Below are 23,818 nucleotides of genomic sequence, written 5' to 3'. Positions count from 1 at the left end.
AAGTTTGTTTATTAATTCGGTCTGTTCTAAGTTGTACAATTATGAAAACAACAAAACGACTGCTGGAAGCCCAGGAATATTTACAATCTCGCCTTGTTGTAGTGAGGTCAGTCTATGTTGTTGCACAGATTGGTTATGTTTGGTACCACAAGATGTTTAAAATTCAGACAAATTTGAACAGATTAACAATTGTATATACAGGAAATAAAAGGAAATTCAAGTATCAAAATACAGACAGATTAAATAACATTTGTATTACAAATCAGTCCCACTGCCATACATCACAATTAGCAAAAATGTCTACATTGCAAACTGAACTCGACTGTTCTCTGCCCTGTTAGGGAATCTCAGGTATTTCTTCCATGGGTAAGAAAAACGTTTGAGCTAGATCGACTTTGCAAGAGCAGCACAGTTACTTCCTTTTGGAAAAAAAAAAAAAGGCAGTAATTGATGCCAATATGAGATCTAAAAGGGAGACCTTTTGCAACAAGACAGCATTGCAAACACTGTGCTTGCTCTAAAATAAAGATCTGATTACATGGAAATGATGTGAGCAGAAGAAAGCCAGGGGAAATTCTGCTGCTAGAAACTTCTGAAGTGGGGCAGAAGGAGCATTAAAGCAATGACTCCACTTCAGCTGCACACAGGACTGGACGTGTTCGGAGGGACTATTTGGCATCTGGTCTGTCTCAGCAGCCTCGTGAAGGTACAAACTTTTCACTAGAGGTACATCCTGGAAGGTGCCGTATCTTCTCCCTGGGAGGGGGACAGGCACATACCCCGCAAAAATTGCATAATTTCTTCTAAAAAGAACAATCCCAAAGCAAGTTCAAAGACAGCTGAACAGCTAAGATGAGCTTTTTTTCTTTTTTTGTAAATACAAAATGAAAAAGGATAAAGCAGCTTCGATTTGAAAAAAAAAAAAAAAAACCCAAAACCAAAACAAAAAAAAAAAACCAAAACCCATCCCTTCCTCTATAAAGACAGACAACAACTCTGCATCTTAGTTTACCTATCTTGAGTTCTCGGCCTGGACTCATGCCATGCACAAACCAAGGTCTGTAAAATACAATCTGTCCTTAAAAAGGGGAACGAGGCCCAGGGCAGCTCTGCCTTTCCCCAGGCTGGTAATACAGCAGATGCATTTCGATACAAAATCATACTCAGCACCAGAAATTTAGGGCACTTTCCTCCAGATACCACGAAACCCTGTAGGGAGGAAGAGCCAGAACACTGTGCAATGGCTGGGTTAACAGATTACTGGAGTCAGTGAGTGGCACGGTCCAGGATCGGTCTCCAGCATGCACGTACCTTGAGAAAACCCATCGAAATAAAAGGGGAGATGCATTGCCAAAACAATTGCTTTGTCTATGCAGTGAGAAAGAGAGTATCTGGCTAAAGAACTGTTGGATCACTAAAGACAACCATAGGATTGAACGCAGGACTGGAAAGGACCACCAGGGTCACCAAGCCCAGTCCCCTGGAGATTGGAGTCTTCATCACCACTTCACCTCCAAGCCAACCTTCAAAAAGCTCATGCATCAAAAAAAGAAAGGTGTCCCTCCTCCCAAGCAGAGGTTCAATTTGCAATCTCTCCAAAAAGACTTGTTGCCAACACACCAAATATTTACACTTACACCAGTATGAATTGCAACATATGCATAACAAGGAATGTTAGGTTTCCTAAATTCATCAACTTAAAAAAACTCTCCACTTCCCCCTCCTAATCATTTACAGGTCTATGCCCTTGGGATTACGGTTCACTTCTCTCCCAGCCTTACTGGCTAGCGAGACTAAATGAAATCCTGACATACAGCAGCAACTGGAGTTAAACAGAAATTACTCGGGCATATCATTCTAGTCAAGCAGCAGGGTACCACCTCCCCAACCATTACAATGCCTGTCCAGATTATAACAAACGTGCTGCGCTACATTTTTGCATCTGAAGAATTAAAATCGCAACCATTTTAACATCTCTCCTTTGAGGGGAACAGTACTGTGAAAACACATCAGTCACAGCCAAAACTACTGTTAAATACTCCGGTAATTTGAAAGAAAAGTAAGCAGGCAGCACCTTTGAGATGGTGGTATCTGGGGATACTGGACTTAGACGGGGGCCAAGCTGTGCCCAGGTTGATATGATTTATCCTCGGGTAGGGACTGTTTCAGTGTAATGCCCAAAATTTAACTCCTTATTTGTTCATCTTCTGAAACTGTTGCACTAATTAAATAATGAGCTAGTATCAAAAAAGTGCTAAATCACAATTGAATATACTTAAAAAAAAAAACCAAACCAAAACCCCAACCCTTCAGGGCATAACTGCATTTAAAAACAAGACAGGTGCACAAGAGGCTGGAGAAGGGCGGCGTCTCCAGGTATTCAGTGCGTAAGTGGGAAGAAATTGTGTCCTTGCCATAGAAATGTCAAGTATTGCAATGCAACAGTTCTCTGTTGGGGAAGCAAACTTTGTACCATCGGTAATACTTGGCCACAACCACTCTGGGGTGAAAGATCCTTTGCAGACTCTTTTCCTTAAGTTATTTCCATCTGCTATAAAAGCGTGGAGTAGCTTTCAAAACAAAGGATGCAGACTTACCCTGCAAGGCTTCTCACACTGGAGGAAGTTATTTCCAAGAATTTGGCGTTCTCTACTGTTCACCCAGAATTGAAGCAAATTTAAGTACCATTAGAGATGCACACACCACTCCCACTGCTAAGACTTTCTACTGTACTCCTTGCCGGACTGCGTGGATTCTCAGTAAATAAGGATATATATATATATATTTCCCTCACCAAAAAACTGCAGTGCTACATTTAAACTGTGAACTGGATTTGCTCTGTGTCATTTTGCACGTTAAAAAAGAAACGGGTCGAAAGACGTTTGTCTCAAACTAGAAAAGGTGGCATCGCTCTCGGCCTCAGAAGTCTCAACTTTCCTTTGCTAGAAATGGAGAGAGCTGCTTTTCTCAGCTGGTGGCCGGGATCCCTTTCCCCCCTCTGCTTTGGGAGCCCTCACTGAGCAGCCATGCACCCACTCCGAGGCAGACACCAGTGCCAGATGGAGATGATCTTCGTGTCAGCAGGCCACTGCTTCTTAGGTCTCTGCCCCGTTACTACATTTCCGTGGTAGGAGACAGCTGCCCGGAGATCAGCTTTTTAGAGGCAAACAGAAAGGAAGATAATGGAATGAATGATTTCCGAGTCATACAAAAACAAGTGCTGGGAAAGACGAGGCGTACGGCCAGGAGATGCGACACAACCGTGAGGGTTATGGACACACAGCGGAAGCTTTGTAGTTTAGGCAGGGCTGCCTGTGGACGGTCATCCTTAGAAAGGCACATGCTCTAGTGACCCGGTTTTAGGAGGTGCTGAGGAACCTGCCCTTCCCAGCTGAAGGCAGGGGAAGACGCAAGAGCTCACACCCTCTAAAATCAGGCGTACCTGTGGGCAACTGCTTGGTAAATGCTTACCCATAGAAACTGCGCTACCACCGCTACCATTGATTCGGTTTCTCTTGGAAGGATACAGAAACCCTCAGGGCACTCTTACAGCTTGGAAAGATGCTGATCAAACCCAAACCCAGCCTCTCGGAGCACTTCGGACACAGCAGTACTGTCACCCACAACGCTCTGGCTGGCAGGACGGCGCTGCAGCACTTCAGGCAACTGCAGTGCGACCTATGTTAAGGGGCTCCATGGCATATGAAATATATGTACTAGACTGAGCTTTCCTTTCTTTTTTTTTTTTTTTTTTGCTTTAAGACAATCCTTCTAGTCCTCTCACTTGGGTTCTCACTAGCCTGGCCCTTATTTTGAAGTCAGCGTGCTGCTCTGTGCCATTAAGCCACAAAGGACTTGGGAGATCAAACCCGTTCCTGAGAAAGAGCTAAATAAAGATTTTGAAACATCAGATTTCACCACAAGTCTGGGGAAACAGAAGCTGTCAGGCAACAGATCTAAAACCCTGGCAAAACTTGGACAAGCTTGTTCTAGCCCCTAAATAGCCCAGGGCTGCTGTTCTGACCGCTCCCTGCTGATGCCAACTGGTGATCGCGAAGGGAGATTTGGGGTAAATTCGAAAAGCTATTTTGGAAGTGGAGCTTTACTGGAGATCTGAGTGCATCCTCTTCCCCATTTATGTCTAAGATGTCCACCCAGACATCTCCTGCAGAGGTGAGCAGGTAGCTGCCGTCCACCTCTCCTCACAGCTCTCTAACACAGACCCACTGTCGCCACCGGCTCTCCAAAACTGGGCTGCGAGGGGATTTTGCCAAGATGCGAAACCCACGGTGAGTTCAGACACTTCACACCAAGGTGCACATCAGCGAGCTTTGTGCAGCCCAACTACCGCAGGGCTGCAGCCCCTCTCCCGCTGCCCCATTTGCTCAGCTCTCTCCCCGGGAAAGGTGCGACAGCCGCTGCCTGCGAGGAGCTGGTCGGGGTCCAAGACGCAGCTTTGCTACGAGGCCGTCTGTGCGAGTGAAGTACTTCATCTGTCAGGACAGCAAGGCTGAGCGTCGGGGGTTTGCTGCCACGGTCTGGAAGTAGCAGCGCCTTTCACTAAAGGGTCTTAAAAAACTGCTCTGCAAACGGAGAGAGCCTTGCACCCCCGAGAGGTAGGTAAGTACGTCCCCATCCCGTACATGGGGAAACGGAGGTAAAGAGAGGTGAAGTTCCTTGGATGCACAGCAAGTCAGGGAGAAGCAGCACCAGGGCAGGAGTCCTGCCTCCCAGTGCTGTTATTCATCAGATCATACTCCTCCTCATCCTCAGTTTCCTCTCAGTGAGCTTTGCAAACACAAGCGAAGGAACCAGGGGTAGGACCATGGACGGCTCGCTGGGGCTTTCACGGGGTCGTGAACTGCTGTATGGCATTCCCAGACCTGTCCCAGCTCTGCTCCGACCTGTGCCAAGTGCCCTGCGGTCTCATGCAAACGATCCCCAGTCATATTCTGGAATTAAAAGCTGCTTCTACTGAGATACACAGAAATGAGGATGTTTTCCCAGAGGAAAAACATGCGCACTTGAGAAACAGCCAGAAAAAGCAGAGGTGCCTGCTGACGCAGGGCCATCTCTAAGTGAAATCCTCGCTCTCAAGGATGGAAGGTGGCAGATGTTTCAAGATCTCTATAGCCCTCATCATGCAATGGTTTGTAGACAAAAACAAGCTTTGGGATCAGCAGCAGACTGATTTCAATCACATTTCTCCCTTCAGCAAAAAAAGTACAACCGCAGTAAGCCTGCTGAACACAGCAGAGCTCCGTCTGCTTTATCAGACCGCTATCAGTATCTAGCCCCTCTCAAACACCTTTCCTTCCCAGCACGGGGCTAACAACATGTGCCTTTAAAAGCTTAACCTCTTCACAATCTGCCAAGTGAGAACTACGCCCATAGCTCATGAGAAGTTTGGTGAGTGTAAACAGAAGGACTATGGGGGGGAAAAAATCCTACAAGGGACTGAAATGCATGCAACCAAAACCGCACCTCATCTCTGAGAGGGAACAAAGCTCACAGTGGGAACGATCACACCCGGCCCAAACCAGCGCTCCCGTCAGAGCAGGTTTTCTGCTCCAGGCTTCGAGGGGAGAGATTGTGGGCAAGGGTCCCCGTGAGGAAATCTAGTGAACGTGTGTTATTTGCAGACAGCATCACAGTGGTTAGTGTCGATTCGAATGGCAGGTAAGAAGAGGGGTGAGTTCACTGGAACAGTACGCAGCCGTGGCTCAGTCGGGAAGAAGAGGATCTAGGAGGAGGGAGTGCGTGCACCGCAGAGACAAGAGGTCTCCATCAGTTCAAGGATAAGAAGGTGAAATAGAAAAAGAGGCCTGGGGAGTGTCACGTTGCCCCAGGGATTCACAGTGCCAGAGCGAGGGGAAAGACGTGAAAACGGCAGGCGGCTTCCTGGATCCACATCTCCGATTCCCCCAGCCTGCATCCCTCTGCACCTCCCACCTCACAGACATCTAACAGCGTGTTACCCTTGTTTCCGAGTAAGGAGAATTCACAGTGTTCAGTAGTGATCAGGTACAAAAGCCGTTTAAGTCTACAGTCTCCTAAGTGCTGCTGCCTTTGACGTAGTGCCTACGCGGGGCTCAGTGCGAGCAGCTGGAGGAAGAGGGAGTTTAGAACAGCAGACAGATCAGATCGCAAAGGCACGGTTAGACTAGGTGGACACGGGGTGTGTTTGCTTTAGAAGATAGTGGTCTCATACTTAGTGCTGAGGGTCCGCTTGGGGTCCTGTTTGGGGTCCACGACCCAGGAGACACTGGCATGAGACTGGGAGTCTTGGTCCACTTCAGGGGGCTCCAGCTAGAAAATAAGGAAAGAAAGGGCATGTTAGGTTACCCGTGCTTCTGGGACAGAATGAGTGGGGATTCAAAGTACGGAGAGGCCGCTGCTCTGCCTAATGCCCATCCCAAAAACGTGAACGTGTGCGGGGAAGCAGCTCTCACTGGAGAGGCATTTGAGTCCTTCACAGCTAAAACATGTCTAGCCACATCAGTCCCAACCCAGCACCCTGAGATGACTTCCTGAGTTAGGCCTGCGAGCCCCTATTACCATTAGTGACAGCTTCACTTCATCTCACAAACAAGCATGAAAAATTCAGCGCTATAGGATGGCACTATAAAAAAAAAAAGAGGCAAAGGGAGAGAGAGGGAGACAGCTCCTGGCAGGTGAGCTCCCACGTGATTTACTCTCCTGATCAAGCAAAGCTCTTTCATCTTGTCCTCCTAAATCAGGATCCTACAGGAAGGTTAACACCACCAGAAAGAGCAACGCAGTTAGTGGAGAGCTGCCACTCTACATCAGCGGGGACGGATATGAGCCATTTGTCCCTGGGGTTCATCTGAGCCCATGGCACGGCCCTGGAATGAGCAGGGAGGGAAGACAGCAGCGAGGCAGGACACGGGACCACAGCAGGAGACGCGGGAAGCGGGGAGGCAGGCGGACCGGTGGCAGCTGGGGCAGCCCGGGTCAGTTTGTAATGGAAGATGGCAGGAAGAAGGGTAAAGACCTTAGCTCCGGGACTAACAGACTGCAGCGGCAGGTAGGAGGGGCGGTGTGTTGTACAGGTGTGACAGTAACAACAGCGAGTGTCAGGAGGGAGCGGCACCTGAGCGGGGGGAGCAAGCAGAACACAGACAAAAGGAGACATTAAAGGAAGGCAATGGCCTATGCAGCAGTCCCTGCTCCTCAGCAGCTCCAGTCTTGGCTGGTTTTGGCTACAGGGGCACTCCCGTGCTGCAAACCGCAGGTTACCTACTGATCTTACTGCGGCTCTGCAGGGTTTGCACATGGAAGCTGTGCTGGACCCAGCAGGGCACTTAACCCCCATCCCACCGGGGCTATTTCCACCTCTGCTTGCCCTCGTCCTACGAGGGGAAGCCCTACCACCGCAGCAGGACTGCCAGCAGAGCCACAGACACTGCAATATCAGCGGTGCCTGAAGCTACAGGCACCGTGTCCACATCTGGGCTCCCCCCACCACAAAGGGGGAGGTTTAAGCATGTGGTGCCCAAGAGAAATCCCAGCTCAGACCACGCAGATTGCACTCGGCAGCCTGCCGGCCCGCACATACGTACTGCAGATTTCCTCATGCCGGCTCGTGGTTTAGGCACCGGTTTGGAAGATTTTGTTTCGATCATTTCTCCTGCTGCAGCACCCAGAGGCTTCGCTCTCTGGGCTTGGAGGGCCAGCTGGTAGGCAACCTCGAACGCCTGCCCCAGCGTGAGGATGATCTCGTACGTCAGGTTCTTCAGAGAGACCACAGAAAACACAAAGCCGTTAGGTGCATACGAGCTACCTCGCCCTGCACAGAGTCCACGCGCTCAGCAGCTTGCTGAGGAGATGCAGACCTCGGCAGAGCCCATGGCCTTTCCGTTAGCAGGTCGCATCCTGCCGTGTGCCTGGCAAAGCCGCTCTGCACACGTGGGGCAGTGCTGAGCTCCTGCCCCGCAGGGGAGCCGGCACTAAGCCACCTCCACGCTCGCACAGCCCCGGCCGGTGGGACCACCTGCGAGCCTGCTACAGCCCCGTAAGCATCGCGGTTCAGCAGCGTTTTGCATTGTAAAGAGAAAAAGCCCAAACGTCTTGTACAGCCGATTCTGCCCAAGAATAAAAGCAAGTTATGCTTCCACACTCTCGGTGAATTAAAAGGCTGTTAAATCAGCCTATTACGCTCAACATAATTGAGAGTGTATTAGGGTTTTGTTCACAGCATATTCCCCAGGAGGGAAAAACTCCTGCCCTGCTTTATTCAGCACTGGAGACTGCAGTAATGAAGCCAGACAAATATTCTCTTTGTCAAAAGAGCTCCAAAGTAAAAGTATTTTGAGCCAGGACTCTGAAAGGAGTATTTTAGGGTAGAAACAGGTAAGAGAGCCCTAGAACGGACCAGATCCTGTTCTATGACTTGCCAATAAAGCTGAATGATGAAGTAAGTGGACTGCAAAGGACTGCAGCGTGCTGGGAGATGAGATGCGATAACCCACTCACCACATCCACGGTGCTGAAGACGTGGCAGTAGTGGTGGCTGGTCTGCAGGTCCTTGGTGATGTAGGCGAACGTGCAGAGATCCTCAGGGTCCTGAGCAGCGCAGGAGATGTTCCGGATCTCGTGCTCAGCAATGACATTCTGCCAGGGTGAACCACAAGCACCCGTCACCCTTCTGGGGATGGCAAATACACCTGGCAAGCGGCAGTTGTGGCAAGTGTGTACTGGGAGCAGGGAGCAAAACAGATACTGGCAGGGAGGGGGAGTCTCCCAGACAGACCAGTCCTAGCTCCCTCCCATGGTAGGAACAAATGGCAACGTGGTCCACAAGCAGCCAGTCTGCCAGGCCTTTGGGATTCGGGTAACCATTGCCACCTTGGTGCTCTCCCATAGCCCTAGCAGCTCCTCAGGACCAGCCGTGGCTTCTGGAGCCACTAAATGTTACCTGCAGCCCCCCAGGCAGGTGGGACTGCAGGTCTTGTCCCTCCAGACACCAACTTCGAGGCATCTGAAGCTCACCTTGTTAGAGGCATCGATGAACTTCACCCCTTTGTACGTGATGGACAGTATTATGGTCGGGATCTTCTTCATATGCTCTGTGGATTTCTTTGGAAACAAGAACATTCAAGTGACCAGTTGTGAATAAATGCTCCCTTCACCACCGCCCCAGCCCACCGCCCCACAAAAGCAGGCTTTGGGGGCCTTGGACCAGGAGGAGGAAAGCCTACTCTTGGTGGAAGCAGAGGGGAAGGGACGGGGACCTGAAGCGCACACAGCACTCCCTTCCCCAGTGAAAACACCCGTTCTCCCACTGCACAGACCTTCCAGCTATGGGGAAAAGCGCTGGGGAGGGGCAGTTCACCAGCGGCACAGCCTGTTAGGTGGTCTGGGTCCCTGCTCTGCACAGGGGCAGCCTGCAGGGTTTGGGGAACCATGGCTTCACTGAGATCCTCCCGTTCCCCTCTCCACATCATCCGCCACTGGGTGTGAGTGAATCCTCCCTGTCCCCGTGGCCTCCGTACCCTCATCTTGGCACAGGCGTCCTGCGTAGACTCCGTCCCTCGCAGGTCTTTGATCAACATGGAGCCCAAGTACTGTTTGGAAGAGGGGGAGATGTTAATGTGCTCCCAGACATCCTAAAGGCTTCAGGCAGGAAACCCTGCCAACCCCAAGGCAATGCCATGGCCCCGTGAGTGGCCAGCAGCCGTGGCTGGGGAGGGACAGGTCATCCAGGGAGGGGGAGGAAGCGTGACAACTCCACATGCAACAACCTGACCCCAGAACCTCCTCATCCTCACCACCCCCACAAGCCAAAAGCCACTTACGTTGGCCTCGTACCCGCAGGACTCGAAGATGAGCTTCTCCGGCTGGTGCTGCCAGTTTTGGACTGGGGCATATGGGGCAGCCAGGCTGGGGGGGCGCAGGGTCAGCTTTGACTCCCGACGGTCCTCCTGGAAGGGAAGAAACATGGATGTGAAGCCACAACAGGTCCAACCTGGGTTGAAACACAGATCCCAGGAGGGCTCTCTGGGCTGATGCAATTGAGGTTCGCGATGGCCAAATCCCTCAGGGGCAGGGTGGAGGCAGCACGCTGCGGGTGAAGGTGCCAGTGCTGATGGAAGTGCGAGCCACCCATTTTCAAGGTGCAACCGAGGCATAAATGAGCTGCTGGCTCTAATGCTTGAGGGAAGCTGTGCCTGACTGGCTCTCCATGCATCACCCTAACTCCTTGATAGCTCCAGAGAAGGGGGAGTCTGCACTGAACTGAGCACGAACTGAGCAGAGGGGCCCCCAGGACACCCAAAAGCACCCACTGACCTGTGCTTTGTAGCGCTCAGCTCTGGAGTAGGGAGCAACCTCGGTGCCACGGTCATGTTGCCTCTTCCCAGTGTCCCCGGAGGGCAGCAGGAGATCGGCAGATCTGCCCGTGCAGGAGTCGTTCTGGCTCAGGGGCGACGATGTCTGGGACATCAAGTCCTGGCACTGAGAGAGGCAGACACCAATAACCATCCCGGCCAGCCGTGCCCACCCCTCACTCCCCTTTACAGTGCCCGACACAAAGGGTGCAACGAACAGAGTTAACAGGGTCAGCTCCTGCTCTGCAGGCTCCTGCCTCAGTGTCGTCAATCACACCGTTTATTTTCCGCATGATACTCCTGATTTGCTCCAGGACGGTTTCATGCAGGTAGGCAGCCCTTTCTGCCAAGCACGCCTCTGCCTCCCGTGAGCTCATCCCAGTAGGGCAGGAGACACGCTGAGCTGCGGGCAGGGTGTTTATAGAGGAACAGGCTCCGCTAAAGCACTAAGCAAAGCACTCAAAGCCGCTGACGATCAGCCACCCCAGGAGAAAAGCCCTGGGAGCCCAGCGAGAGATCAGCCCAGATGCCTGACAGTCTGGCTCTTACTGCAGGCAAGATTCGCTGCCTGTACGTGCCAACCGGCCCGGCAGACAATGCGGGAAGCTCACAGCTGCAACACGCATTAGTCCTATTCAACGGACTTGCTTAATTTGCCATTGACGTCCTTCCGCTCCCCACGCCGGAGCCAGGCGCTGGATCGCACCAGCTGTAGCACCAGGAAATGCTGCAAATGGCCCATTCTCTTACACAGCCTCCCCGTCCAGCATATCAATCAGTTGATGCTGCACCAAAGGACTCCTCTCCCCCGCAACAACCCTGCCTTCAGTCTCATCGGTCTCAAGAGGATGTTTCAGAGAACTGCAGATCCTCAGCTGGCTGCTGCCCATCCGGGCTTTTGTTGCCTGAAAAGGGGGCGGTTGAGCAGCGGGGCGAAGGTGCAGGGTTTGTACGTGGCACCCTCCTGGCTCCCAAGCACACGCGCTCAGTGCAGTACCAGCGTGAACCCTCTCTTTTTTTTTTTTTTACACCTGAACCCCAGTTTCTAAAAAACCCCGTGTGAGCAAGCAGGGCACAGCAGCCCAACTTGCTTCAGCTAAGACTGTTTTGGTTGAAAAGCCTTGGGTATCCAAGGCAAGAGGGAAGAGCTCTGCAGCAGGGCAAGGACCAGATGTTTGGGATGGGGAAACTCCAATCACTCCCAATTCCTGCTCCAGGAAGCTGACTTGCAAACCCTGGGAGGAAGCAGCATGACACGCTTGCCCTCCGTGGCACGCCGCCCTGCTCCCGAGCTCACAGGTTAGCTGCAAGCTCAACGGGTTTTGCCAAACTCAGCTCTCAAACGTCGATTTTCAGGAAGAGCAGCAAATGCGACGGCTCGCCTCCCAGCCAACCCTGCTAACGAAGGGCCTGACATCCAAAGGTTGCCACTCCCGCAGCAAAAAATCAACATCCACAAATCACGTCGAGTGCTATTTGGCAGCAAGAGCTCGAGCTCTAGAGAAGCCCAGCCGGCCCAGGGAGACAGATCTCAAACTCCCAACTGGCACAATCAAAACACCAGGTCCCAGCTGCATCCCATCTCACCAGCTGAGCCATGTCACACTCCTGCCTGCAGGAAGGCTGCCTTACATCTGGCCAGGAAACAAGGGGAAGAAAGTCAGCTCAGTATATTCCCCTTCGGTGCAGGGCACAGAGGTGGGAGGAGCGCCCTGCCACCCGTTCAGCGCAGGCACCCACCCTGCATGGAGGCACCTGGTCCGAAGGAGCTGCCTGAGGTTTCCCATGGGGCAGGCATCCAGAATTTGACCTGCAAGGGCAGAATATTATCTTCCCCCACTCATTTCAATAGCAGGGTCATGCCTGCGCGAGTATTCGCTGCTTGGGTCACTGGAGCTGATAAGGTGAAAAGCTGAATGGATACAACTGGCCACGTTAAGATTTCTCCCAGCACTGCTGTGTTCGCACGCTTCAACTTTGTTTTGCACAGGGAAGATGGAGTTTGACCCGCAAAGAAGAAAGCTAAGAGTCGGTAAACTCGTCCACCACTTCAGCTAGAGCGTGTCTGTCCAAACAAACGGTGACGTTTGCTGTTGTGGGGCCCAGCCATAGCAGAATTTGTACAGCACAACATCAAATTTGTAATTTGTTTTTACTCTGCCCAAGTGCTCCAGGTGCTCTGGCCAAGTCAGAGCCAGCCTGGCTGTTACATTTCCCAAGTTCTGCTTGACCATGCTTGGAGGGGGAGTATTGGGCTCTGCATCACCTCCAGCAGCCACCAAGGTGCATCCATGGGAACTGCTGAACACAAAACACTCCTCCACACAGCCAGATGTGCAGTTGCCTCAATGCTTCAAGAACTTTCTTCCCAAACCACCAAGTATCTGAGAACCAGGAGTAACCCCAGCTTCCAGGTCAAATCGATTTGTTTTAATAAGAAACGAGCCAATAGGTTTTACCCTTTTCTTTTTTTAAAAAGCAATGCAATTTTCAAAGATCACTCTCTATGCTTATTACTCTCAATAATTACCTTCAAAGGAGTTTTAACTTAAATATTGACATTGTAGGGGTTTTTTTCCCTTTTTTATTGATTTTGCTAGGCAGAATTTCCTGTGCATGAAAGCAGCAGAGCAAGGCTGAACGTGCCTCCCTGTCTGAGCCTGGATACCCATCCAGGACCTGAGCTCTCAGTAAACATCCTCTACGGATCTCTGAGTCCCCCAGAGGTGACAGCTGCTAATCAGAAAGGGGACAATTACTCCTGACAGACCCAGGTTTAGTTCTCTGAAAGAAAGCGAGGAAAGCGAAGGAGAGCCAGGGCAGAAGAAAGCACCCTGGCCACTGCCGAGCGCGCTCCGCACAGACATATCAGCCAGGCAGGGAACACAAACAGTGACTCACTCTCAGCTGCGAGAACCGCGGCGGCTTTGCCGGTGGCTCCTCGTACGGTCTGTCTGCCAGGGAGGCGATGATCCTCTTCCGATGGCCAAGCAGATTCACTTTCAACACCTGCAGGGAGAGACCACGGTCACTGTAGGCTTTCCTGCCCTCGGCCCCAAGCAAAGCTTCCCCTCTTCGAGCAGCGCTGTTCCCATTTAACACGACTCCCTGCAAGTCACAGCCCCGGAGGAAACGTGGGCAGGACCTCACTGCCATGGCAAGAGAAAGGCAATACTCACGTTTACTATTTCAAGCTCCCAGAGGTTTTTCACAGTGTCAATAGAGCTATAGCCACTCGAGAGGAAGGACTGAACGTAATCCTGCAGCCCCAGAGAGTCGAGCCATGCGGGAACTGAAGGCTGGCTGTTCCCATCACAGCCAAGGGGTTTCAACTGTAAAAGCACAAGAAAGGGGTTAAAAGCCCCAGGGGGCTGGGATCCCAAGGCATGCAGCGCCAATTAAAATCAGTTTAAAGGCCATCATCATCTCCACTAGCAGCTTTAAAGTTAAAAAACCACTGTATAAACAGGGGATGCACTTGGCATCAAGACTGGCAGGAGGGACAGCCACCCTCCCCCCAGCACGGAGTCATCCCATCCACATAGCTTGGCTGACCAATATACTCCTCCTCCTCCTCCTCCTCCTCCCTGCTATTCCTAAAACCCTTCCCACAGCCCCTGCGAGCCCTCCGTGGGTCACAGGGACGTGGCTGGAGTCACAGGGACTGGCTTTTGTTTCCTCTGCTTTCACAGCCGTGCTGGGCAATGCCCTGTCCCCGCTTCACGTGAGGGGTGTCGGTGCTGACCTTCGGGAGGGAGCGAGCAGCCTGGAGGAGCTTCCGACGGTGCTGTGGGTCACCGATCCCGATGTCCCGAAGGTCCTGGTCTTCCATGACATTACAGCCCTGCGGGGACACGAAGGAGCGACTTGGGAGCAGAGGGCAACAGAAGCCACATCAGGTGCGGGAGCGGAGATCATGCGCGTTACAGCACCCTGCTGACCTCACCTCCCAGCACATCCCCACAGCAGCAGGAGGAGGAGGAGCAGGAGGAGGAGGAAGGCTCCCAAGGGTGGCAGCTCTGCCCCACGTACCGACCTCGGGCACCGAGAAGGCTGACACGAGAGGGGCTGTGGCACACGCAGCATCGGTGGGGCAGAGCACTGCCATCCCCTCCCGCAGCCTGCTCTGCGCCATCTTTTCCAGCCATTAGATTTCAGACCATCGCTTACAGCAACCTTCCGGTTTGATGCACAGATGCTTTAATCACTGCGTAACAACGCCCAAGTAAACCCCAGCCCCACTCCACGCACGGTGCCTGAGAAGCGGCACTCGGCTCTGCTCAGCCTCCCTCCACAGCCACAGAGAAATCGGAATTTCTTTCCGTGAGAGCAGGCAACCTGGCGAAGGTCAGATTTATCCTCTGTCCCCCGGGCAGGGAGGCAGCTCACCCCGCTCTGGCAGAGATGCTCTGGTCGCCGCACACCGCTCTGTTAAAGCCCATTTTCTGCCCCCCTTCCCCTGCAGAGCAAGAGCGGACGCATGCAGAGCACAGTGGCTTTACCCCCCTCTCAAGAGCCTCCATCACAACCTGCTTCCCTGCCCCTCGTACCTGGGGAGAGCTCAGCAGGAAGCCCGGGCACGTCTCCCCATGGCTGGGAGAGCCACGCTGCTGTTTGACCGAGGGCTTCGGCTTGAGCCCAGACCCCCCCTCCCCAGACCTGCCTCCCTCTGCTCTCAGGAGAGTCACAGCTGAAGGTCTGAGCTGACAACGCTTTGCTGTTCCACATTTTGGTTTTATAAGAGAAACCTAATTAAAATTGGCTGTTGGGCAATACGCTGCTGCAGGGGCACGCAGGCTGCAGGAACAGCGGGCTGAACGGCCAGGGCTTCGGGAGGGAAAGGCGAGGGGAAGATTGCCAAGTATCCTCTTTAAAGGGCAGCAAATGTTTTATATTCCTTCCCACCCTGCACCTTCTGTAGCATTTCAGCACGTATGTTTTGCTAAGTATTACCTGCTTGAAATACAACAGCCACACGTGAAAGCAGTGAGCTGTTCTCCGAGCAGCCGACCCACCTGAGCGACGCTGCCTCCTGCGAGGGCAGAGGAGCAGGAACGGCCCTTCCCACTGCCCCGTCCACTCTCGGATGCTCCAGGACAAGCACCTGGGCCGTCTGCAGCCAGGGCGGGGAGCGCTCGCCTTTGGCGATGGCTTTAGGAGAGTCACCAGGTACACTTCACGGAGCCAGATGCCAGTCCTGCAGGCAAACGCCGGCCGGCTCGCTCCCGGCAATGCCAGCGTCCACTTTGCTCCTGCCTTGCTTGGTTTGTGCCTGGTCTACCACAGCACCAAGCCCGGGCAGCATCGCTCCCGCCACTTCCACGGCCCAGTGTGATAACTGCTGGGTAGGATGCCACGCGGCTCTCCGCCCCCGAGAGCTGCTCTTCCCCTCGGCCGCAGAGATAAGTGCTCAGAGAAACAGAGAATTAACGCTGCAGATAAGAGATGCCCGAAGCAACGTCGCTGGGAGAGATGCCCTCAGAGGTCAGACTGCAGAGAAATAATTATTTAGCAAATGACAGTGGCGAATTAAAGCAGTGGGTGGCGGGGAAGCAGGGCCCTGCAGACACTCCGTGACCGTCAGCACCCACAGCACCGAGGCGGAGGCTCCTCTGCCTCCATCCTCCCTTGGCAGACAGGGATGCCCGACGCCCTCAATTCCTGGCAGGCCGTGGGGGGACCGAGACCGCAGATCTGGAGCAGACAGATGCAGTACAAAAGCATTTCTCTAAGAGTTGTTTAAACAGCAGAAAGAGCCGGGACTAAAGACCCTGCAGCCGATTAGGGTGGTTCGCTCCCTGTTTTCCAAAAGGTCAGTTTATACCAGCCGGCTGCGGCGCTGGTCTGCAGTGCCGCTGCCCGCTGCCAGCTGGAAAGAGCTACTGCCACCGCTCGAGACAGCACCGCGTGTGGGTGGCAGCTCTGCAGGGGCCCGGGGCCACACCGATACCTGCCTTGCCCTTCTTGGATTGCATGCCCCATCCTGCAAAGCCAGGCCATGTGAAAGCCCTGGGTCTCAGCGGAGTGAGAAGGCTACACACAAAGCTCCTGCGCAAGGATGTAACTATGTCATATAAGCTGTTCTGCGTGCCCCTCAATTACACAAAGTAAATTTAAAAAAAAAAAAAAAAAAAAAAGAGGCTTTTTGTTGGTTGAAAGCTCCGAGGGTGCTCATTTGGTGCAAGAGCAGCAGCAGGCTCCGTTGCAATGAGAGCAAACCCCCTGCGTGAGTAAAGCAGAGAGGCTGCCGCCGTCAGAGGCAGCGATCGCTCCAGCGTGTTAGCAGCAGCATCCCACCAGAAAAAAAAAAAGAAAACATCCCTCCCCTTTCTTGCTCACAAATTTTAAGCCAAAAAGCCATATTTAATGTGCATTCCTGTAACAGCGGGAGATTGTGTGCTCAGCTTAGGGGAAGAGGGAAAGGATTAAAGGCAGCTTAACTCCCCTGACAGGCACCTTACCTGGCACAAGCGTTTTCGCATGCTACAGCTCTGCTACAGGGCTTGCCAGAAGGTCCTTGGGAGGCAGCGTATGTGCAAGGAATTCATCTCCTAGAGGGAGATGGCTTTTAAAGGGCTTTTTTAAATGGACAGAAGAAGGCTAGAGCAAGTGATGGAATTTCTCCGGTAAGCCTGGAGAGCAAAGCATTACTGCCCTGCCTGGGGGAGGCAAAGGGAAGCACAGGAAGGGACCGACTCACCGAAGTCCCTGCAGCAGGTTAATGTCACACCTCGGGTACCCGAAACCTGCCGTTCCCGACACCTCAGCCCGCTCTGCTCCCCCAGCCCGCCCATCCTGGTGCTCTGCTGCCTAATGCCTCTGTACAGAGCTGGGTGTCAGAGCTGCAGCAGGCGCGGGGGCTCGAGGGGGATGCTAGCAAGGGCATGGCTGACAGCAAACCCTTCACGCACCAACCAGGACAGCAAGAACGGTTCGCACCCAAATGAGCTGTGACAATAATAATGTGTAATTTTCACGTATAAAAATTAAACAAGCTTGCTGATCCTATTTACATTTTTACTCATGCTTATTTTCCAATGTTGAGCCTTTTTGGTGCTAATCCACTTTAGCACAGCAATGCCTGGCTAGCACAGCCACGCTCCCAAACCAGCAGCGCAGGGCTGGCAGCTCACGCTCTCCCAGGATGCCTGCTTTATGCTGACACAGCCAGCGCCAGACTCAAGGCAAGGCAATAGGTGTTCTCCCACTTTTGGCATCTCAAATTCAAGGAAAATTGCTTGCTATGTAGCAAGGATACAAGCTAGTTAAGTACTGTAGAGCCTACAGCTTTCTCCAACACTCCTTATTTTTATGTGTCACATCAAATTCCCTCAGTGCCAGTCTGTATTCTCAGGGTACTTAACAAGGATAGACAAAGCATAGCAGCCCCGAATAAATCATTACGGTTTATTGTGCATGAGCCTCCGCTTAGAGAAACGTCCTTTGAACCCATCCGGATTTCATCTCCTATGACAAAATATAATCTGCCGCTAAAATAGATAATTAAATGCAAACACACTGGAGATCTTTTAACCTTTGCCAACCGAACAGATGAGCTGTTTAAACCAGACTTTAAACCTGTTTGCATTTAACATGCTATTCAGACAAAAGCCAAGGGGCAGAGATGCTCCGCCTGGGCCACCGCTGCCACCTGCCTCCGAGCCACGCTCCTCCGGCACAGCAATTGCCGCAGGTTTGGTTAGCGCCCTGCTCTCTGCGCAGGCTCCTGCGCCTGCAAAACCACCTCTCTGCTCAACCAGCAACTAATGACTTAGCACAAAAAGCCCCCTAAGCAAGGAGGGTTTCCAGCCACGGAGACCCAGCTGGGGTCTGCCGCGGCTTTCGTCCTTCCCTGCCTCTCCCGGCACGTCTCGCTTGCTTCTCACTGCCAGCCCCGTCCTTCCCGACCTCCGCACCCCTGGCTCACGCCGGGCACTGGGCTGCTGAAGGGTCTTCGGTCTGTCCCTGAACCAGGCAAGAGCCATTTCTTTGCTGTACCGAGGAGGGGGTGACCGCAGACACATCCACACCCAGCAGCTCGTGGAGGAAAAGGGAACAAGGCATTCATCACCGAGATGAAACAAAGCCTCTTCGTTACAAAGGGCTGCTCAAAGGGAGACTGCCTTGACGCAGGGCTGCAAAATTTCAGAAAAACTGCCGTGACGGGCTTTTGGGGGAGTTTGGTTTTGATTTTTAAACAATATCCCAATACAGGTTTTTGTTTGCTCGTTTTTAGGTTTTTTCTCTTAGTTTTTTTTGTTGTTTATTTTTAAACAAAGGTCCCCTTTGGTGCTGACACAGGTTGGCAACCCGATCCAAAGATGCCATCTCCCAGGCACCCTGCTGAAGGCTGCAGCGCAGTCCTGGCAGCCTGACCCCGGGCTTGCGGTCAGCCCCTCGCCGGGTCCTCTGAGGACGAATTCAGCAAAAGCCCGAGGCGGGGGAGAGGAACGCTCACAGGGACTCGCTCTGCTGTTAGCCCGGTCCTCTATGATCCTCCAGCGGCAGCCTCCGAAACGTCAATTAGAATCAAAAAGACTTTCCAAAGATGTATTTCAGACTTTACTCGTTGTGACAAGTGCTTTTTACCTTGCGCATTTCTCCCAGCTGCGGGGCTGAGCGGAGCGAGCGCAGCTCAGGGCTGCGCCCGGGTCAGAGCTCTCGCTCCCATCCACGCCGGGGCAGCCGGGGACATCCGAAAGCCCCGTTCATCCCAACACCTCACCGTTTTCTCCTCACTTCCATCAGGAACTAGCTCTCAGCATTTCCTGCACTGCAGGTGGCTCGTTCAGGGTTTGTTCCTAGGACACACATCCTTGTGTTAATCCAGATTTTAGTATAGCACCATGCGCACATGTTAATCAGTCTTGGTAGAAAAATCTTTGGCAATTTTTTATTCCCAGAAACGCTGGGAAGACCCCTAAAAAAATCCACCAAGCAGCAGAGGCTGAAATTTTTTTTGCAACGGATGCAGGAACACAATTTCCCCCCTAACCTTCAGCTGCACACACGTGCGTTAGGTCGAGGAAGGGCGTATTTCTCCAGTGCAAGTGTATCTACAATGGCGTGAAATGCATCACCCAGATGAGTCCTCCTCCGCTCCCACTGGCAATCCAGAGAGCCTGAACAATCAGCCCAGCCACAGACATCTGAAATTGGGCAAGGTGAATCCCACTCCCTGGGTCCAAACTGGCAGAGACCGGCTGCCAGACAGTCCGGAGGGGCTTTCATCCCCCAACCTGGCCTTCAGCTTCCTCAGAGCTGAAGAGAGCTCCCTCCGGGGAAAGGCACAAATACACACGACCCATGCGGGGCACCTCTGAACCCCGTCTCTGTCCTCTGCGTTGCCCCAAAGGAGGGCAGAGATCTGCCAGTGACCCGCATCCTCGTCTGGGCTGCCCCGGGGAGCCCCAAAGGACGCTGGTGCAGCCGACGCGCCTGCAGAAACACGAGCTTTTAGAGAAAGGGTCTGCTTTAGTCATGCTTCACATCTTGCACTGTAATTAAACAGCCTGCAAGGCTCCGGGTTTCTCATTAAAGGGGAAAAAACCAACACAGTCAGAGGTTACACTGTAGGAAGGTAGCGTCCCCTCCTGCTAGTTAGGTGACCCCGAAGGCCAGCGTGCCAAAATCAGAGCTGCTGAAATGTGCCAGCAATCCTCCTCCAGCCGGGCACTCTGCAGGCACTTAACTACCCAATTTTCAGATGCTGCTTCTGGCACAGAGCCTGGCTTCAGTCCATCCTCTCTCTCCAGCTAAGGAAGGGCCCGAGGCAAAGAAAGTTTCGTATAGGACGCGTAGTCTTACCCAGCCAGCGATGCAGTTTAATGAATCCCGACTGTCTCACTAAGCTCACGCTAACACAAGTGCTGCCTCTGTTACTAAACCCTGTATTAAAGACAGGCGACGGACTGCAGGGAAGACGGGGACCAGAATGTGTTTGCTATTAAAAGCAACAGATGCAAAACCCAAACACAGCTTTTCCAGACTACAAAGGCTTCTGCAAATGTCTATAGCAGAGTGCCTTCAGCTGGATGAGCCAAAGCATTCATTTTTTCTTAGATTAATGCATACAAAGCTCTTTTTCCCCTCCGTACATTCAAGACACTTTGCATCTTGTCAAGGATTTTGCTGCCACTGCTATTGCTTTACTTTTGGCAACCAAAAGCCTGGATGTGGGAGATGGAGCCACATCCAGCTCACCACAGACCCAGCCTAAAGGAGGATAATACACAGCAAGGCCTGAAAACAGAGGCTGCACCTTCCTTAGCCTCAACACCACTTAGAGTTCTCCTTTTCAGATGAAAAAAGGATCAGGAACCTTCGTTTCGGTCATCTTGGTACCCGGCTAGATGCAGCTTTCAGGAACTTAATGCAAGCAGGCAGTACAGGGTTTGCAGTCCAGAATATAGCGGCTCAATTACATACGCAGCAAGGAGATTTGGCAAAGCTCCCGTGGCTCTGCCCGAGCTCCTGGTTACTCCCGCTGCCAGACTCGTAAAAAGCCGCCGGGCTTCACGGCCCTGCAGCCTCGGGCAGCATCCGAGGATACGGGAAGGCAGCGAAATTCAGAACGATGAGCTATAGCAAAGGTATTCCTGGGAGCTGACAAAGCCACCGCAAGCCGGCAACAAGCTCCCCGTCCCCAAATCTATTAGTAGTTACTGACGAAGCGGCCTCTTTCCCTGCAGGGGTTGGAGGCTGCACATTTGGCCTCCTCCAACCCCTCCGGGCTGTGTGTTCAAACCCATCTGAGCAGGGTGCAGGGAGCCACCCGCCGAGCCCTGCTCCCGCCGCAGAGCCTGGCCAGCCTCGACCCCCTTACTGCAGCAGGGGCTGTATGGATTGCACTTGGAGTAAAAAGCCCCGCTAATATATCTTGTTCAACAGGACAAGAGCAGCTAATGTCTCGTTAATGGACTAATTTATAAGCTTGTCCTAGAAACAAGCTTGCGTTCTGTCTGCATACCTGCATGATTTGCGCTTGGGGGCTTTCCACCCGAGACCCTCGGTGATAGCGCAGAGCATCACCCCTTTTTACAGACAAAAAAGAGCTAAAATCTCCCAAAACAGAGCCTTGATTACAGGCAATGCGGAATACCTACAGCTCCGTCAGCCGTCTCTGGCTGCTCAGCCCCTCCAACAAACCTGCACCAGTGGCTTATTCATCTCAGAGCAGGCTGATGACCCCAAAGCTGGGACCTGCACACCCCAATTTCAGAGCCAGGGAACCAGCACTTGGTCACACAAATACGTATTTGCAATTGGCCTCATGATCCACAGGGTTTCATGCCTTCCCTTAATGGTATCTGCAGTTTGAGCCAGTTCAGTGGAAACTAGGGGAAAAGAAGTATTTGTTTAGCTAAGGGCATGACAACGAAGCCCTAGCTCTTCACAGAGCACTGATTGTGCAAAGGGCTCATATACAAAAACCTACAATAAATCCTAGATTAGCACACAGCACTTCATTTTTGTTTAATTTTCTTCCCCATGCAGACTGGCAGCGTGACAATGGCAACGGGGGGAATCGGTCATGCTTGTCAAGTTCAGGCAATTTTATTGAGAGGAAAAAAAAATTAACTGCTACTTTAATGGCTTTTTAAACGTTTATTGGGCCTGGAGCTACTAATGAATCAAATGTAAGTATCCTCTAAATTGCCAGTACTGGTCCACCCACTTTGCTCCTCAAAATCCACTCTGAACTCGCTGCTCTCCATGAAGTCCATTTCCATCATCTGGGGAGCTTCAGCGCAGCTCTGCCACGTTTCCCCGGTCAGAGCCACGGGTGAGTGGCCGAGACGCTCTCTCAAACTCCGGATCATTGCACGCCTCCGCTCTCACCATTCCCTTCCAGAGAAAACCCCCCAAAAAACCATACCATCGTGGACAAAGCACAGTCCTTGTGAACCACCCAAGTAGCATCTGAAACCCACTGGAGAGCTGTCAAAAAAAATTCATTTCATTGTATGAATTGATTCCCGCTCAGACGCTTGGCAGAAACCCTCACACAAGGGTCCAATTCCACTCTTACGGGGTGTTCATCCAGGGCATCAAAATCAGTCTGAGGACCGAGGAAGAAAGGCATTTCCAGCAGGTTGGCAGCAATGATAAACAGCAGACAATATCATGTAACATGGCTGATGGACTTCCTGCCTATGCCATAAAAATAAGTGAAAGCCATTTCAGTAACAAATCTGCCAGCTGGCGTGAACCAGGGCAAAGAGATCCCCAAATCTGATCAGCAATCGTTAAAGGGCGGATTGCCAGCACCTCTGGGTATCAGAAGTATTTACTCCCACCCACACCAATTTACAAGCCCCGTCACCGAATGCCACTGCAGGGCAGAGCTTTGCAGCACAGGCTTTGGGAAGACCAAGTCCAGAACCAACCACGAGAGCTTCTGCCTGGATGAAGAGAGCTTGCTTCAGCTTGAAACCAAGCCTACCTGCCCAGGCGCAATCTACACGCGGGGGCTTACCTGGGTCTGCGCTAAAGTATTCTCCAAACACGCCAGATTTTCTCTTCGTTTCACCAAGTGTAGAAGCAGTAAAACCTTGTCTGTGGGATCTCTGATAGGTCACTGCTCTTCATAGATCATTACTGGGTGCAAACCACTACTGGAATATGTCAGTTAAGTTTTTCCCAGATGAATATTATAAAATGACAAGTTTTATATGAAAATAGAAAAAAGCTCTGGGGCACACACATTCTCAGAGCATGCTAAAAGCCTGGCTGCTGCCCAGGGGAGCAGCATCTGCGAGCCAAGCTGGGTACTTACGAAGTGGATCATGCAAAACAGAGCTACGATTCACTGAGGACACCAGGAGATGCCCCGTGCTCCAGCAGGACAGGTATCGGGTGAAAATGAAGACTGTGCAGATGTCAGCCAGCACCCAAAACATGGGGATTTGCAGGGTGAAGGAGACCCAGCTCCGTGCACATCCTGACCCTCGGCAGCTGGGAGACGCTCGGTCCTCAGACCCAGCCTGGCAGACACTCACTGAGCCGCGCTTCAGCTCTGCTCAGACATCAAGCCAATGCCTCAGCTCTATATTTTTTAATCAACCATTTGCTTGCACACACACACAGAGAAGAGAAAGGTTCTTTCGTAACGAAGACCACTGCAGGCTAGTCTAACACGGCACTGAATTACATTTAAACAAATTAATGTCAGTACTCTCAATTATTTGCAGACACCCCGTTCTTCCAATGCCATCATGTTTCTACCACTTCTCCCTAATTATAAAAAAATCTAAAAAACCCCAAAACAAAAAAAAACAACAAAGTAGAGGAGCCCACGGCACTACACAAGGAGAACAGATTTCCGTTTCTGACGCTGTCTCATTGAATCAGCATTAGCTGTTTTCCACACACTCCATGGGAATCCAGGCTTGAACAATAAAAAAAAGCCATAAAAAGTGGTTTATGTTCTGTTTTACCTGCTCATTTGTGAATCAAAATATCTTTGG

At 52.0% G+C, this 23,818-nt stretch overlaps 1 protein-coding gene across 11 annotated transcripts in view; it reads right to left on the bottom strand.

Annotated features, from left to right (window-relative positions):
- Nucleotide 1: 1 nt before the first annotated feature.
- Nucleotides 2-23,818, bottom strand: part of ANKS1A (ankyrin repeat and sterile alpha motif domain containing 1A) — a 110,448-nt gene continuing 86,631 nt past the window's right edge. For 2 of the 11 annotated variants that reach the window (XM_072886253.1, XM_072886256.1), the window contains 11 exons: nt 14,095-14,193; nt 13,529-13,681; nt 13,251-13,358; nt 10,312-10,476; nt 9,819-9,944; nt 9,516-9,587; nt 9,013-9,099; nt 8,497-8,634; nt 7,584-7,754; nt 7,016-7,114; nt 2-6,309 (listed from right to left, as the gene is read on the bottom strand). In XM_072886253.1, the coding sequence (XP_072742354.1) occupies nt 6,190-6,309; nt 7,016-7,114; nt 7,584-7,754; nt 8,497-8,634; nt 9,013-9,099; nt 9,516-9,587; nt 9,819-9,944; nt 10,312-10,476; nt 13,251-13,358; nt 13,529-13,681; nt 14,095-14,193 (1,338 nt within the window). In that variant the 3' untranslated portion in view covers nt 2-6,189. The remainder of the gene's footprint in view (nt 6,310-7,015; nt 7,115-7,583; nt 7,755-8,496; nt 8,635-9,012; nt 9,100-9,515; nt 9,588-9,818; nt 9,945-10,311; nt 10,477-13,250; nt 13,359-13,528; nt 13,682-14,094; nt 14,194-23,818) is intronic. The other 9 variants (XM_072886261.1, XM_072886262.1, XM_072886257.1 and 6 more) reach the window with 7 other exon arrangements.

This window comes from Ciconia boyciana, chromosome 23 (genome assembly GCF_034638445.1).
Source record: "Ciconia boyciana chromosome 23, ASM3463844v1, whole genome shotgun sequence".
Classification (NCBI taxonomy): domain Eukaryota; kingdom Metazoa; phylum Chordata; class Aves; order Ciconiiformes; family Ciconiidae; genus Ciconia; species Ciconia boyciana.
Note: the sequence above shows the minus strand (reverse complement) of the source record. Positions and strands in the feature narration are given on the sequence as shown.